At 39.8% G+C, this 17,387-nt stretch overlaps 2 protein-coding genes across 2 annotated transcripts; one reads left to right on the top strand and one right to left on the bottom strand.

Moving 5' to 3' along the window:
* Nucleotides 1-529: 529 nt before the first annotated feature.
* Nucleotides 530-9,168, top strand: LOC307267546 (ADP-ribosylation factor-like protein 5B). The gene is made up of 6 exons (XM_080049893.1): nucleotides 530-864; nucleotides 2,801-2,861; nucleotides 2,959-3,106; nucleotides 3,978-4,061; nucleotides 4,212-4,363; nucleotides 6,269-9,168. Exons 1-6 carry the CDS (start codon nucleotides 819-821, stop codon nucleotides 6,315-6,317), a joined length of 540 nt encoding a protein of 179 aa, XP_079906019.1. The 5' UTR covers nucleotides 530-818; the 3' UTR covers nucleotides 6,318-9,168.
* A 523-nt stretch (nucleotides 9,169-9,691) lies between these two features.
* On the bottom strand, nucleotides 9,692-16,400 carry maf1b (MAF1 homolog, negative regulator of RNA polymerase III b). The gene is made up of 8 exons (XM_080049819.1): nucleotides 15,893-16,400; nucleotides 15,154-15,242; nucleotides 12,537-12,668; nucleotides 12,280-12,442; nucleotides 11,514-11,635; nucleotides 11,279-11,398; nucleotides 11,001-11,093; nucleotides 9,692-10,846 (listed from the first exon to the last, which is right to left on the bottom strand). The coding sequence occupies exons 2-8, from the start codon at nucleotides 15,234-15,236 to the stop codon at nucleotides 10,822-10,824; spliced, it is 738 nt and encodes a 245-aa protein (XP_079905945.1). The 5' UTR covers nucleotides 15,237-15,242; nucleotides 15,893-16,400; the 3' UTR covers nucleotides 9,692-10,821.
* Between the last annotated feature and the right edge of the window lie 987 nt (nucleotides 16,401-17,387).

Below are 17,387 nucleotides of genomic sequence, written 5' to 3'. Positions count from 1 at the left end.
ATAAATCCAAGTGATGCAGCTGATCAACCGCAGAACTATGACAAAATGTGTTTCAATGATAATATATATATATATATATATATATATATATATATATATATATATATATATATATATATATATAATACATTTTATGTCATTATTTTATGTCATTGAAAATACATGACTAAAATACCAAAAAGAATGTCTCATCAGATCATGCCATGCTGATATTGCTTTAGACAGGCATTAGTGAATTGTTTAAATTTTAATTTGAAAACAGGTGCAACCAATTTTATTTATAAAGTTTATAAATTGAGACGTCAGAAAAAATGTATACCATTTTGAAGATTTTAAAGTATTGATTAAAGACATATTAAATACCAATTAATGCATTATTTTTACATTAGGTTATAAAAGTAATCGTGTATAAAACTTTTATTTTTTTTTAAACTGCTTTTAAAAAGCCCTACGTAGACACAGCCTACGTCATCACGTAACCGGAAGCTAACTAATAGCTGGGGTTGCTGTTTTCGCCGGAGCACTGCCAGCAGCTAACGGGCTGGAGGAGCACCACTTCTCTGCCCGTTTACACGATTAGCGGAGGCTTTAGCGACACCCGAGGCGCTTAATAACAAGTCCTCACATCTTTGTTGGCCTTCAAAAAATGTTCCGTCGTGTGAGCTGCGTTTTGTGTGTGTCTGGAGCGCATGGAGCCCGCGTTTAAAAGATCGGTGAGGTGTTTTGCGGACAAGAGATCATCCAGCTAATGTGAGCTCGGTGCTGCTGCTGCTCACTCGACAGACGGACGCAAAAACAGCCCCGTTCACCCTAAAACAATGGGGCTCATATTCGCCAAACTGTGGAGCTTCTTCTGTAACCAAGGTGGGTGTCTGTGCAGCTTGTTACCGCTTCAATAAACCTCGCCGTTAATGTGAACCGCGGGCCACAACAACAGATGGGGGAGAGTTCACCTCGCTGCATATCTCTGTGACTTCAGCCTGTTTCTGATAAACAAGCATAGCTCAGGACAGTAGCAACCACCTTTTAATAGCTAATCTATTTATCAGTTTGTCCAACATGCTTTATCTTTAAGCCTTCAAGAGCGCATTCATCTCGTTGTGTCAAATCAGCTTTACTTCACCTTCCAGGCCACATTTCGTTACATAACTCCTCTCTGACTTTCTGGAAAGCTTTTCAATTATGATACATCTCATGTAGATTGATTATCCTAGTCAGAAAGAGACTAACAAAGGGAGAAAGAATGGAAAACAACAACAAAGAGCCTAGATGATCCCACCCACAATAGCCTACCAAGTATGCAATTTAAACTGCATTCTTGTTCAATTTTATATCGTAACACTTTTAATAACAATAATGGGTTCTTCTTCAAGCTTTCAGCTGCATTGTGTTGTGTGGAACCGCATGTGTGGATGATTATTCTGTTGTAATGTGTAGTGTGTGACGCTTTGGACACTCCCTGAGTCTGGATTAAACGGTTCCCAGTGTCAAATTTCATTCACTCCGGAGAGATTAAAGGCGACGTCTGAGTGGAACTGTTATTAACAGAGTAGTAGCTAATTACCTGAAATCAACACGTTGCAATGGGATTATCTGAGAAACAGTTTATCAGGTTAGGAGTGTATTGTTACTTGCATTTGTGTGAGTTCTGCTCTTAATGTGTTTCAATGTTATTTGTCTACCATTCTGAAACTTTTTTTTTGCTGCAGTGTGCAATCCTACTCAAAACACAAGCTCCTACTTCTGTGGTGCAGTGTCTCTGTACTTTTGAAAAGTGCAGCTTTTTTAGGTAGACGGCCAAGACATGCATGTCAAAGATAGTTGTCTGCAGCAGCCAGTGTAAATAATCACTTTCACGCAGGTAATATAATGTCAACATTTTGGCTTAGAACTCTGTACAAGACGCACATCACACGTTTATAAGTGTTCTCTTTCGACAGTCTTAAAGGGTATCCAATAGTTTAATCATTTCATTTCATTTGTAATAACAATGTCTTGGATCAATCTTTTCCCAATGCAAAGACATTGGCAGTAGGATTTAATAATTTTTTATGTTGCATTTTTAAACGGAGTAATAATTGGTAGCATCTAATAAAATAATATTGTAATGTGTCATGCAGATCAGCATGGTATGATCCTATATGATCATGTTGACACATTAAAGTGACACATTATTTTTCATGTTGGGCTTTTTAGCTGTGCATTTGAATGGCCTGAAAACGATTTGAAGTCTTCAATCTTACTTGCCTTAAGCTGAAGGAACACTGACTAACTGAAGACATGCTTGTCATAAAAGAGGGACACCCTTTTTTATTACAGGATTTGGACATTTGGATTTTCTCACCCAGTCTCGCAGACAGTTAATTCTGTTGTGCTGTCAGACTGGTCACGGCGTATCTTCTCTTTTAGGAAGCAATAGTGGAGCCCAGCGTGTTGCTCCCACCAGACTTCCTTCCTCCGTGGCGGTCTGAGGCCTCACAGGGGCGGAGAAGTCAAAGCACTAAAGTGGGATATTTTGGCACTCCCATCCCAGCTCTGATTCTGTGTTTAGTGGTCGGACAGGCGTCAAAGCCTGCTTGGTTTTTTTTCAAGAATGTAAAGAACGTGAACGTAGTTTCAGCGACGCTTGGAAAATATGAGGTCTGGGACGGGAAGAAGTTTGGCCAGAAATGAACGACCGGAATACTTTGTGTGAACTAAAACCAGACATATTGGCATACTCTGTGTTGTGTGTCCTCTTGACAACAAGTGTCAATGTAGATTGAGGTAACTCCTATAAGAAACTGTTTTTGTTTTACAGAACACAAGGTGATCATCGTGGGATTAGACAATGCAGGGAAAACCACTATCCTCTACCAATTGTAAGTAGTTTTATTGTCAAGTTTCCAGTTAACATCTGTTCGTCTTTTCTTCATCTCAATGTGCAAAACCTGACCTGTCCATTGTGTTTGTGTCCAGTCTGATGAATGAGGTGGTCCACACGTCGCCCACCATCGGGAGCAACGTGGAGGAGATCGTGGTGAAGAACACTCACTTCCTGATGTGGGATATCGGAGGGCAGGAGTCTCTGCGCTCCTCCTGGAACACCTACTACTCCAACACAGAGGTGAGAAATCCCAGCTGGCTGACTTTACTGCTCTGAAGCCTAGGAGCCGAGTAGTGTGGGGGGAGTGGAGGTATTGTCCAGCAGCAGTGTTTGTATCCGAGGGTGGCAGCTGGTGTGTTTGTTCAGAGCACAGACGGCACCAGGGACTAGCCCGAGTCAGAGGTCACACTCCTCCTTTTTTTTTAGAAGAAGAAGAACGAGGAGAGTGGTGGCAGATGTGTGGCAGATCTTAAAGAGAGCATATGCCAGACACTGCACATGACATTCAGCATGAGTGTATGCACTCTGTAATGTTTTACTTTTATTTTTTACATTTTATAAATTAAACAATTTGTTACAATTGTTAATTGCAGCCCTACTTGTTGCTTCTGATAATAAAAAAACATGCATTTGTTGCAACCAACAGTGTTAAAAGTCTCGTTGGTGTTATTTCTATGACATTTATCTCATAAAACCTTTATGCAACACATGACAATACACAACCATACTCAACCTGTGTTTGCCGAGAAGGCATAAAGGCCTAAATATCTCACAATAGATTTAGTGTCAACCCTACAGTTACTATAGGAACCACATATCATAGAAAAGCTACAGTAACTATAGTAACTTCTCCCTCTCATTGAAGCGCCATCAGACTCGTGTTCGATAGCGTGTGTCGTTGAAGCGCTGCTCTTTTCCCTGTGTGGTATGGCGTCTCTCACATTAACGGGCCTTTGGTCTTTTGTCATGCAGGGTCTCTCTCTCATTCACAAAGGGCTATTAGCATAGCCCTTACCATTGTGTGGAGGCCTCTGGCCCCCGGAAATGCCCACCCGCTGTCTTTCATAGCTGTAAATGTCTCTCACTCACTGCAGTGTGATTTCCTCCATAGTTCATCATCCTGGTGGTGGACAGCACAGACAGAGAGAGACTGGTCATCTCTAAAGAGGAACTCTACAAGATGTTGGCCCATGAGGTAATACACACACCTTTTGTATAAGGAAACAGAAGTTATGTTTCTGTTAGCCCTCTCCCCCCCTGCCACATTGTTTAGAACTTGTGGGTCAAAAGGTTGGCGACAGAGCGTGGGTTACGGTCTCATTGTTCTGGTGTTTTCTCCCCTCAGGACTTACGGAAAGCAGCTGTGTTGATATTTGCCAATAAGCAGGATATGAAGGGCTGTATGTCTGCAGCCGAGATCTCCAAATACCTCACCCTGAGCTCCATCAAGGACCACCCCTGGCACATCCAGTCCTGCTGTGCACTGACTGGAGAGGGGTGAGACACGCATGTTAATGATGCTTTAATTACAGAGGTAGACAGCAGAGTGACATGGTTAGCAGGGTTTAAATTGATTCAAGGGTTGGATATTGATGTACTACCATCAATGTGCCAACCAAACAGACCAACCGTCACAAGATGTTACAGATGTTTTTCATTGATCCTCTTAAAGACGCAGATTAGAATGAATAGCATGTTTCCTACACAAGCCAAAACAAAGATAAATGCATTGATTCCAAAGTTACACATCTTTCTAGGACATTCTATGTCCAGGCACATAAAGTTTTCAATGTTGTTTTCGCCAAATGGAGAGTTTCTCGTGGTGGAGGACCTTGAAGCTTTAAACATCACCTGCTTTCGCAGAAAACATAGCATTTCTTTATAAAACTATTGCATAAAAATATATTAAGTATCGTGTAAATATGTTGGATAAGAAAAGAGGAGCATAACACAAACACACAGTCAAAAGTCTAGAATAAGTCAAAAATAAGATCTAGAACATGAGATTTAAAACAAAAGTAAATAAAAAGATAAAGTGTCTGCGTCTATCCCAACACTTCCCTGCTGTTTAGCATGCCAGAGAAAGATTCACAATGTCCCAATACATGATGTCAGTTCTCCCAAAATACCCGGGTTTCAAACCACATCCGGTCGCATTTTGCGATGTACAAGCCTGAATGCTTTTTTTGGCTTTTCTTACCCACAATCTCTGCACATTGACTGAGCAACCGAATTAGAACAAGCAGTGATGCAACTTATAAAGACTTTAGTATAAACTTTATTGTCCCCATGGGGAAACTTTTTATTCACACCATTGTACGTTATTAACTGATACAGGAGCTTTACAGATAAACAGTAAATAACAGAAGTACAAACATAACAAACGGACAGGAAGAATAAACAAGTGGGTTCAAGGTCAAGGCACAGAGTTGAGATAAAACAGTATGTCTCAATTGAGTGCATACTGCATTGCAAACTAGATACTTCTTAAGGTCAGTGGCAGTATGTAGTGTAGTGTGGTAAAAAGAAAAAGTATGTGCGAGTTTGAAGAATTAAAGGTAAAACACATGAATGGATACTGGGTCTTCTCCACACATAAGAAATACTGAGGACAAAGCATATTGCATCACACTGTGTGAATTTACTGCACCATTTGATGTCTGAGTAAAAATCTTGTACATTTAATAAATAACACGTAGGCTTCTTGGACTTTATTGTGCACGTCATATGAGATTGAAACCAGGTGTTAAAAGAAGTTTGGAGAGCTGCTGTGAGTTCTGCAAACCACCAGGTGTCGCTGTGTGTGTGCTGAGTGTATCAAATCCATTCCAATGGACATAACTTTTCCAATATTTATTCAAACAATACACCCAAAAGTGTGTGGACTTTAAACAACTTCAACACTTTTTACTGCTGGGATATTTAGCCAATTATGAGAATATATACAATTAATTTAAGAATTATAGAAAATAAAACTCTGGACTGTAAGTAATTATGTATTGTTTGTTAAAATAATACAACATATTTATGCAAAGTGCTTAAAAGACACTTTTTGTTTATAAGTTATGTATTGATAAAAAAAAATAAACATTTCTATGAACAATCACAATTTATAGAATTTTTTTTTTAACTATTGGGCGTTTTTGTGTGTAAAGTTTCGTAGTTCATTCCGATGGATGTAGAAAAAAAAACTTTTTATAAGTGCAGTTAAAGTAGAACTATTACAACATTTATTTTGTGTGTGTTTGGATGATAGTTGCTTGGCTTCTGAACGGTTAAAGCCACAAACAGGAAGTAAAGCCTCATTAAGCTTCATCTGGCCCTCACTAGTATCAACAATAGGTCTTGCGAGAGTCTAAAGGATGTACACTGATGTGCTTTTTCCCTCTGTTGTTTGTCCAGTTTGTGCCAAGGCCTGGAGTGGATGACCTCGAGGGCCGGACTCAGATAGCGCCTTCCTCTGCCGTCGATGGCCTTGACTACCTGCACGGTGGCACGACAGCTTGTTATTACCTTTTTTTTTTTTTATAATGAATTTTAATGGACTTTGAACCTCTGAATACGATACAGCGAGGGAGCGTTGACCCTTTGACAGCTTCACTTTTTCAGCTGTGGGAAACGTGACCAGAACGAATGAACTTTAACCTGCTGGAAAAACAACAAAGTCTCTTTCAAAGGAGGAGAAGAAAAAAAAAGAGTTTGTCTGAGTGCAAAGCAGGGCTGCACCGGACACTCGTCATTTACACTACGTACATATCATGCCAGCACATCATATCATGAATACAATATCGGGAAAATATGGTGCATCTCTATTCACTATGCCTCATTATAAGTTTGTTCATGTTCAGGTGCAAATTGAAAGGACAGACAGAGGGATTAAGAGCAGTATTGTAAAACCAAGTTTAATGGGAAAGGTGGCACTAAGTTGTGATTTTTGAAATAATGTCCTCATGATTTTCTTTGAGATTTTTTCTTTCTTTATCCATAGCACAGCTATTGATATCTGTTACACATGATTTCAGTTTCATAAGCTACATTTTTGGTGGTTGTTCTCACACTCATTGGTGCCGTTACGGAAAATAATGTGGTCAAATATGAAAACTCGGGATGTAATTGAGCCAAAATGGTGGAGATTCAGAGTTGGCATGAACACCTTTTCTTAAAAACTAACCCTCTGATACAAAAAAAGGAGGCTACTCTCTTCATTTATTTAATGTTGAAAAGCATAAGCTCAGTTTTAATAACAGTATTTTAAATCCAAACAATACATTTTGTCAATGATGCATTATGCTTTTTATTTAATATTATTTTTATTCTTTGCTTTTATAGACTTCTTTTCCGTGTAAAGGAGTGCAAGTCGGCGTTGTATTGACACGTTTTGGTGCTCTGCAAGTGTGTGATTGATCCAACATAACCTCATATATTCTCGGTCTCATTCATTTCCTGCAGCCTTTTTGGCGCATGTTCTCTTTAAAACATTTTGTACTTTTTAAGACTAAGGGATCGGAATAAGCCGCTGTCAAACAGGTGCCACACATTAATGGTTAAGTTGTTACTTTTCAACCATTTGGATGCGAGTGTTCATGGGTTAAGTAGCATTCAATTCTAACTAAAGATTTGGGCCATCATGCAGATACAAGACTTGATCCATGGGCCTTAACTGTGTGCGTGTGAAGGGTGAATCCAACAGTCTGCACACGATCATAACCTTGTTTGACCCGGGGCCTATTGCATAAAACTAGGATAAGGGATTAACCTAGGATATTTCGGTTATCCTGGCTTGCGTTAGCCATGATCCGGTTGCATAAAAGCGGAGGGACATAAGTTACCGTGGAGATTTATCCTTTACGTTTAACCTGGTCCCGACCAGGCTAAACGTAAAGGATAAACTTATTCTGTTGCCTGATTGGCTCAGTCAGCTGTCACTCCGATCTGAAATCAAAGTGTTTAACAGTTATTCCATGATATTCCGTGTATTGCTTTATTTTCATTAGCCTGTTTTAAGGTACCACATAAAAGACTGCATTGTCATTTAGTTAACTAGTTCTTATTTTTTATTTATTTAACCTGAACCATTTATAATTAACTTAATTATAATTAGATTAAGATGCAATGATATAAATTATAATAATTTATGTGATAGTCTGTTCATATTGCAGGCTATATTTATACAATTGATTATCGATGGCAGATGACGTTGCAAGTGTGGGTCAAATAAATTCACTTTGTACTTATAACTATATCGAGGTGCATCTGAAACAAAATTCAATTTCAATGAAAAATTCCTTTAATTGAATTCAAAAAGTGAAACTTAAATATATTCTAGAAATTCATTACACATGAAGTGAAATTAATCTAGAATAAACATCAGAAGGTCGACATTTCTGTATTATAAATCCTTTTTCTGATTGGTTGTATGTAACATTCTAATATTTTGAGATACTGGATTTTTTATTCCATGATCAATCAATCATCCAAAAAAAAGGCCTGACATATTTCACTTTGTGTAAAGAATCTATGAAAGTTTCACTTTTTGAATGGACTTTCCATGATATTCATTTTTTTAGATGCACCTGCAGACTGCTCACTGTCAACTATTTTATCATAAAACAATGCAGGGACAGCAAGAACAGACAGCAGAGAATACATCTCCTGTATGAAATGAATTGCCCCCTGACTTACGGTTTAAACTAGCAAGGCATTGTGGGAAAATGGGCCGTCTTTTCCATTTTTCCATCAGTAAATCTGTGTTCGATCTTTGGGTCTACTTCTGAAAGCTGAGGGCTGGCACTTAACAGAATTACTTACACCTGGCTTGACAAAGCAGCCCCTTTACATCCTGGATTGGCGTTTATGCAACTGACTAATCCAAAGTGCCCAGGCTAGACTTTGTCAAGGCTGGCTTTATCAATCATCCTGGATGTCTTTATTCCACTTTTGTGCAATAGGCCCCTGGTGTAAGAACAGATCTATGCACGGTCACTTTGAAACCATGTTTACCTTTTGTGAGTTCCACAGTGGCCAAATCCGAGGAGGAGGTGCATGAGTTTCATTGAATGGAAACGGTTTGGATCTCGGCCTGGGAGGTGCCTCTGCGTATCTACAGTATAGTGCTTTTTGCTTTGTGGGCACAAGGTATTTTTACACTAAACAGGAGGCCCCAGACTCTACAGCATTGGGGTTTACAGCGTTTACCTTGATATCTCAAAACAAGGGAAACTGTTCATGTACTGTGTGGTGGGGTTTATTCCTGGTCATGTACTGTATTTCAGTTTTGTTTTTAAATAAAAGTTTGTTTTGAACTTCAAGCCTGAGTCATTTCCTCATTAAATGTATTTTTACATTGAACGCACTAACACACCTGGGCCAGAATGTGACCTTTGTAATGCCAAAAGTGGTGATTGATGATTATTTTCTAGGTTCCAGCAGATCCTCAGTCTTTAAACACTGAATTCATTCATTAAAATATGTGAAACCAATGTTCCAAAAAAAATCTAAGAAATAGAGAGTAGGATCACAATTAAAGTGTTAGCATCTATTTTTTGAAATGTTTCATGTCTGCCATTATCAAGCAGTTCTTTTATATAGTCTATGGGCGTGATCCGATAAGTGCAATATTTAACTGACACAATTATTGGTTTCCGAGCTGTGTATTTTGAATGACCTTAAACAGAATGAAAACATTCCAAGATTTGAATTACAATTGAGTTTTTCCACTGGACCAAAGATGTCAGGGTTTACGCTAAATTGATGTTTGTTTTTTGTAAAATAAAAATGATATAGTGTTACATACATTTACTGTTTCCAAAGGGAGGAACCACACAGTCCGATTCAAACAACGGTTTATTCACATCACGTTATATATAATCTGCCGATTAAAAGAAGCACAGAGCAGTCAAGAAGTCACAGAACTCCTACCCACTTTTAAAAAGGAACGTTAAGGGTAGCATCTCAATTTCTAAAAAATTAAAACAATGTAAAACATCAGCCATTTTTTGTACTGTTCTTTTTTCCTCTAACAGTTTACAATACATTCACTTTTCAATGAAGCCTTTGCACCGAGGTAATGAGCAAAGAAAAGCACTGGCAAGATCGACATTTAGAAAAACGGGGAGGGTGAACCGTGAAAAGGTTCGGAATCCTGGAACTGGAAAATAGAGGATTGAAACAAAAGAATGGGACATCTGTTAAATGCTGATATGTTTTTTTCTAAGCTGCAACCCAGGTGCCAATAGTTTTTCTTGGCAATGCCCTACCGTCTAAAAGTACAGATGAGCGATCGCAGTAATATGGTTCGATAAGTTATAAATGCGTTTCAAAAAATAACTCACAGGTACTATCACTGTCACACGGCAAAAAGCAACACACCGAAGAAAAAAAAACTGCAAACAGAAAAGTTATCTTCAGACTTCACTGGGGCTTTCAAGGACCCCAGTAGCAGGTCGGAATATCAGAAAACTTTTTTTTTTATCCTCGTCAGTTTTTCATTGATGCTGGTGTTTTCTTCTGAGCTCCTTTTGTTGGGTTTTTGATATCATTTGCAAGAAACTCAACTGTCTTTTTGTCGGCCATTCATCCACAACGAGACCATCTTCTTCTCAAGAGTCTGTATTCGGGTCTCTTTGGAAACGTGGCAGGTGGATAGAAGCCTTTGTGTGTGTGATGTTTATTTTCTCAGAGCTTAGGGTCAGAAACAATACTGGAGAATGAAGGAGCTCAATTACCGTGGGGTCTTAAACCAAATGTCATTCCGCTCACGGTGCACAGTTCACTGCCAGCAGAAGAGAAGCCTTCAAACATGCATTAGTGAGAACATGGCTTTGGATGAAAGCAACAAAAAAATATATCCCAAAACAAGAACGGTACATGGGGATGAAAAATGGGAAGAGGAGGAGGAGGAGGGGGGGGGGGGGCCTAGATATTCTTTGGCTGGGGTCATGAGCATCAGAGGGGATTCACACGCACAGAACTCTGGGGAACCTGGAAAGAGAAAAGAAAATGTATAAATAAAATAAACTAAAAATTAAAATGCAACTTTCATCACAGATGTTTTATAATTGGAAACCTTTCTCCTGCATCCTCGTCACCAACACTAGAGAATAAAGATCCACTGGATGATAAAAATCAGACTAACCTGTCCTCAGTGAAGCCGTCCATCTCCTCCTCGTCTTCCAGCTCCATGTCTAGTTCGTTGTCGAAACAATCCCGGCCATAACCACTCAAAACACTGCAGACGTGAAAAATGCATGAAGGAGCAGTACTAACCGTCTTGAGTTGTTACAATATTTGTGTGTCCATAAGAAGGTGGAATTTATTTAACATTACTGTTCAAACTAAATTTGGGATGAATAAACTACGTGTTTGTCTATATTTTATACACAACTATAATGGCTCTGCGCTGTGGACGCTGACCTGACTGAGCGACATGTGAAGAAAACAATCCTTTTGAGCTTCTTGTTGTAGAAGAAGTAGTTGAATGACCAGAGGCTCCCCTCCTCGCCAAAAGGGTCTGAGTCCAGATCAGGGTTGTAGCTGGAAAAACAGGAAAAAAATTAAACCTAAAAATTACAGAACTCGACACCAAAGGGATTTCCAGCAGCATAAACGATCTGCGTCATAATGCCAAATGGCATGTGTAAACACCGACCTGTAAATGTCGCAGCTCTGCAGGTTGATCTCTTGGTCCATGGCATTCCACAGCTCCGGCCCCAGAGAGTTGAAGTCTTCTCCCACGGCCGAGAACAAGCTGCCGTTCACCGCATTAGCCACCTGGACGTATGAAACAGTTTGTTATTAAATGCATCTATGACATAGCCTGGAAATCCAGACCTGCCACTAGGTGCTGGCAAATTAAATTTGCTGCGCCTGTTGGTCTGGACACTCTCCATTGAAGCTCATTTAATATGTCAAGAAATCCTGAGCCATCAATCAAATCGTTCTTTCTGATAGGGGCGGGCCAGAGCCCTATGTATGGTGCTCTTGGGCGGACGTAAACGGATGACGACAGCGCGCCGCCGAAGCCGTGATAGTGAACAGAGATGGCTGTGGGTATGTTGTTCGAGTTTGAGACGGCTTTCGCCTCGACACTTAGCGATTTGGAAGACGGCACTCAAATTTTTAATTAGCAATTAAGAGGAATGTTCTGTTTTGCCAACCGACCACGCCAACAGTTAACCCGCCGTTTGCTAAACGAACAGGGCTTAATATGTCATCTTGTTCATTGCTCTGATTGGTCGTAGTGCTATCCAATTGTGTGCAGCGGCATTTGAAATGCAGGCGTAAGTGCCACCCCTTGAGTTGGAAAGGTCTATTGATCGTGGCCAGACCCTCTATCGTTCTAGATATGGGTCTGGATTTCCAGGATCTATATGACATTGATATCATCTAATTTGCCTGGGAAACAGCACACTGACCCAGTTGACGCTGGGCTCTCGGCTGAACTCGTGGGCCTTTGCCGCGGTGAAGTCGTAGTCAGGCCTGAAGGACTCGTTGAGCGTTGTGATGAGGTAGAACAGGGTCTTCCTGCAACACTTGTCACTCAGAGGGTTCTCTCCGTCCTCACTGCTCTTCGCCAGCCTAAAACAGAAGAAGAAAAAACATGGGGAATTATAAAAAAGGAAATACTTGAAAATCATCTGCTCAATCCGTCCCTGTAGGCTGCAGTACTCACTGTGAAGGGCTGGTGGCGCTGGTGGACTGAGGCGGGCTGAGGGCCTCCAAGACATGGGGCTCCCCCTCCTGGCAGAACTGCTTGAACATGTGTTTGTCGTCGCCTGCCATCTTACAAGAGTAGCTCTCGATCCTAAGCGGGCAGAAAATACCATCATTGCATTATTACAGCCTACAGTGGTGACGTATGTTCCATCACGAGCTAAACAAAATGAGATTCCAGATGTGAGGAAACGGTCGCCAAATCCGCAGAGGATTACTTCAACAGACCATTAGGATTAAACATAGAATTACACAACGCATTAGAGGAACTTCTGGGTATTTGGTGCATTTTATCAAATACTTAAATCATATAAACCACTTTCAGCCCTCCACCCACAGTTGTTATGAAACAGTTAGATACCAATAAATACTAAATGATACCAGCTATATTTTTATAGGAAACCAGCTGATGCAGACAACATTTCTATATTTTGGTGTTACTCAGTTGTTTTAATATTACACTACTTTTTTTCCTTTTTGTAAACATACCTTGTAAGTATTTGTATACAGAATAACTTCTTTTAGATTTGTTGAATGTAATGAACTGCCAACATTGACGGCCTGGAAATGCCCCTGTTCAAATCAGAACATGTCTAGACATGCACCGTTTGAGAAATGTGTAAGATTGAGGATAGAACCAGCAGACCATAATACACACCGAAGACATAGCGCTGCATATACTTTTCCCCCGTACATTACACACACGAGTACCAAACAACATCATGTGTGTGTTCAAGAAACGGAAGGTAATGTTACACTACCTTAAAGCTTAGTTAGCACTCTGCAGATGTATTATTTAGGAAGATACAAACAACCCCCCACCTGACCAGACTTGGTTCTATAAAAACATGACTGCAGGACCTCAACAAACCATAACTCTGTTTTGACAAGATAGTACGCAGCGTATCTGCCAGACGTCTGCCAAGAGCAAGTCGGTGCTAAAACTTCCTGTGTGTGCTGTCATGTTTCTGGTCAGCCGCCAGCGTACACAGATATGCCAGTAGAGCAGACTGCTGTGCAGTTGTTTACTTTGCCTCCTCCCTCCTCCAGAGTTATGCAAGAGCAAAAAGGTTGTGCAACTTAAGATAGACTGAATCTGCGACCCTTGCTGGCCCAGCAGCTCTAATTATAGGGACATTGGCAGCCTATACCCAGCGCATTTTCCATCCACAACACAGTTGACCTGCCGACAAAACACTGACAACGAGTTAAGATCTTTAACTCAAAGATTTTTTTTTAAAGGCTACAGAAGCAAGAAACTATCAGTACTATAACAAAGCTTCACTATATTCGTTGTTTAATGCATTCAGTTATTATTGAATCAGCTATTAATGTGGTTAATTTAGTGCTGCGACAAATAAATGACCTTTAAAAAAAAGGAGCACTATCTGTGTTCATACTTTAGTTTTATCCAAGTTGTAAAGCAATGCATCAGTTCTAAAGTGCAGTACAAATAATGTTGGTTCATTTTATATCTACATGAAGGTAATAAAAAAAAAAGCTCATCTCATCTTCATAAAAAGCAGCATACAAACTTGGTACATTTTTAGTTAAAGCCTGCAGGTCCTGCTACATCCCTAATCCTCTAAGCAGCCATCACTGCAATGTTGTTGCTGTGTGTGTGTGTGTGTGTGTGTGTGTGTGTGTGTGTGTGTGTGTGTGTGTGTGTGTGTGTGTGTGTGTGTGTGTGTGTGTGTGTGTGTGTGTGTGTGTGTGTGTGTGTGTGTGTGTGTGTGTGTGTGTGTGTGTGTGTGTGTGTGTGTGTGTGTGTGTGTGTGTGTGTGTGTGTGTGTGTATATATATATGTGCATGCACAACATACGTGCCAATAACACACTTCACAACAGTCTCAGAAATAGCCACAGGGAGGTGTGATAGGACACTGTGTTGTGCGTCAGTCGAGGTCACACAAACCAGTGGGTGCTGTGGCTCGGTTTCAGCACCCACAATCAGACTGGGCTGCATAACTCTACAGCCCACTGCACTTTTTGCAGCTACACCGTCACTCTAACTGATGGCCTTGCATAACCTAAAACGCACTGTAATGTTTTGTACAGTATGCACTGTCTGTTAACTATTGACGTTCAGTATGTGCTCTAAAAGCAAGTTGTCAGTTTTAACACTGTTATCACCAAATTGCATAAGACTTCATGCTCGCCTTATTTGCTCTACTGCCCCGTTTTACGAGCATGCCCGATGATCTCTTGACCAGCCACACCCCTCACTCACACACCCCCCTCTGATTATGTCAGATTTCCCGTAAATGGAAAACTTAAAAGTAAGAGGCTGCTTAGGATATCTAAATGGTTACCACTCTAGTGGAACTTTGGCATACTCTCCTGTTTCAACTTTTATATAAACACAAAGTGTTAAGTCCCAAAGTCTTTACGACTGAAAATAGAAGCAGTAAAGCTTCTCACGCCAACACACCTGGAGAGCCGACCTGTGCATTGCATGCATCTTTGTTTTATTTACAGCTGACGTAGGCAGAAAGACCATCCTTTTTTTCCCCATTCAACGCCAGTGGGGCTCAAGTGTTAATGTTGCAATTTGAGCTTAAATGCCATGACTCTTACCTGCCAAGGATGCGAGACTCTCCGGTTTCAACACACAGCCGGGAGCTGACGGCTTCAAAGCTGGAGTTTTCCAACAGTTTCATGGCTGTCTGTGAAATACAACAAAATAACAGCTCATGTAAAGTGGGCTCTCTTTTACAGTTCTGCAGATTTCAACAAGTTACATGTAAGACTTTAATACCTTTTTAAAATAACATTATTTGTTTTAAAGCGCTTTAAACATCCACATTTCACATCCATAAAGTGCAGTCAAAAAAATTGCTCAATAAAAATGTATAAAATCCATGTTCCCATTTGTAAGACCCTTTAAAGATCTGTTTAGGACATTTAATACCAACATACTTTGTATTAACATATTCAATATCTTTTAGGACATTAAGTATTTGTGGTAAACATTTATTTCAGACATTTTAAACGGCATTATACTCAACTTATTGAAACACTGAAAATGTATTGTACAAACCAGTAACGGTACCAAGGTAAAGGTGACAATGCCAACACATAATTTAAACCATATTTAGGTAAAATTACAACCTAATTAAGTCAGTTAATATCATAGATAGTATATAAAATACAATATATACGAGATGCGAAACTACAGCGCCCTGGAGGGTACATTCTGGGTCAAAACAGTTTCCTCTTTCGCTTACTGCCCCTCCCCCACCCCGCTCAATACAAGTTGACAAATCGTCTTCCTGGTTCAAGACATTTGACGGTATTACAAAACATTTGTACTTACCAATAGCAATATTTCCACTCTGGGCAGTAAATGGAATCCAACTCTCGTCTTCTTGTTGACCAGTTAGAAGATTAACGACCCCCGCTTTGCTTTGTTTGTTTGTTGACCCGCTAATGGTTAGCTCGCAGATTAGCACCGTTTATATCTTTAATTCACAGCTATGTTTAATTCGCAGTCGACTTTAAGCATCTTACAAAAGCACTCGGTCGAGAATGACTTACTCTGAAGCTTTTTAAATGTATAGAAAAACTGCTCTTGCCCATTAAATGCGATGAGATTAAATCCAGAGACTGTTTGCGTCCGTCGGAGTCTGTCTGCAGCGGCATCCCTTTCGACCTAATTTCACAAACAGCGTCGTATTTAGCTTAATCAAGCCGCCTTTTTCCGAGCGACTCGATCACACAAGTAGCAACCGACGAGCTACTAAAACCTAATTATTCGCTGAAGATGGTCAGTGTTTATAAATATCGATCAACTCGAACGACGCATCTATTTCCTTCAAAACAACGGAATGTACTGTGCGCGAGAAGACCAGCCCCTTTTCATTTATATATACACAGAAGACGTACCCACCCACTTTTTATCAAAACGGCCCCTTGATTGGCTGTTTCACCTGTCCATATCCATGACAACTACTGAGATTGGTTGCCACTTGCTCGAACAATCCCCCCAAGGCTAGAATTGTGTCAGATGTCACTTTATTGTCTGTCAAGGGATAGCATACAATTCAGATGTTTTTTTGCTTGTATTTTATATTTGTTATGGGTTTGTCTTAACAACAGTCATTTAAAACCTTTATAAATACTTATGAATGTATATGCATATAATCTGACCTATCATAAAATCTATGGCTAAAACAGTCAATTTGACTTGTATTGCATCGGTTTTCTTAATTTTTATTTATTTAACTATGTTATGCAATTTGTCTTTGCTCACTAGTTTTCTTGATCGTCCTTAACTTGATTGCAATATTTCATCCAATTAGTCTTTGCCCTTACATGTGTGTTTATTATATTATGACTTTCATAGTAGTAAAACACCATTCTTTGCACATCATGTGCTGCTTTCATCAAATATAAGCCCTTAGCATGCAGCAAATGCACAATTATCTGAAGAAATATCAAGAGAAAATGGGATAGCAGACTAGGCCAGAGTGGAAAACTTCAGTAATGTTCTTATATATCTGCAATAATCATCTAACTGCTTACTGTTATTAAATTTTATATATGATTTAATGATTTATGCGGCCTAGTGGCCTAATGGATAAGGCATCAGCCTCCGGAGCTGGGGATTGTGGGTTCAAGTCCCACCTGGGTCGTTATATATCATGTGTGACATGATTTATAATATATTATAATGAGAACGATATTTGTGATCTCCAGTCTTAACCATCATGCCTGTTACATAATTTGATACCATGCATAGCTATTAATCATTCCTCCTTGTTTAAAAGAAACAGAGTAGGCATACTTACATAAGAAGGCAAACATTTCAT

Source organism: Ammodytes marinus, assembly GCF_949987685.1.
Source record: "Ammodytes marinus genome assembly, chromosome: 21".
Lineage (NCBI taxonomy): Eukaryota > Metazoa > Chordata > Actinopteri > Uranoscopiformes > Ammodytidae > Ammodytes > Ammodytes marinus.
Note: the sequence above shows the minus strand (reverse complement) of the source record. Positions and strands in the feature narration are given on the sequence as shown.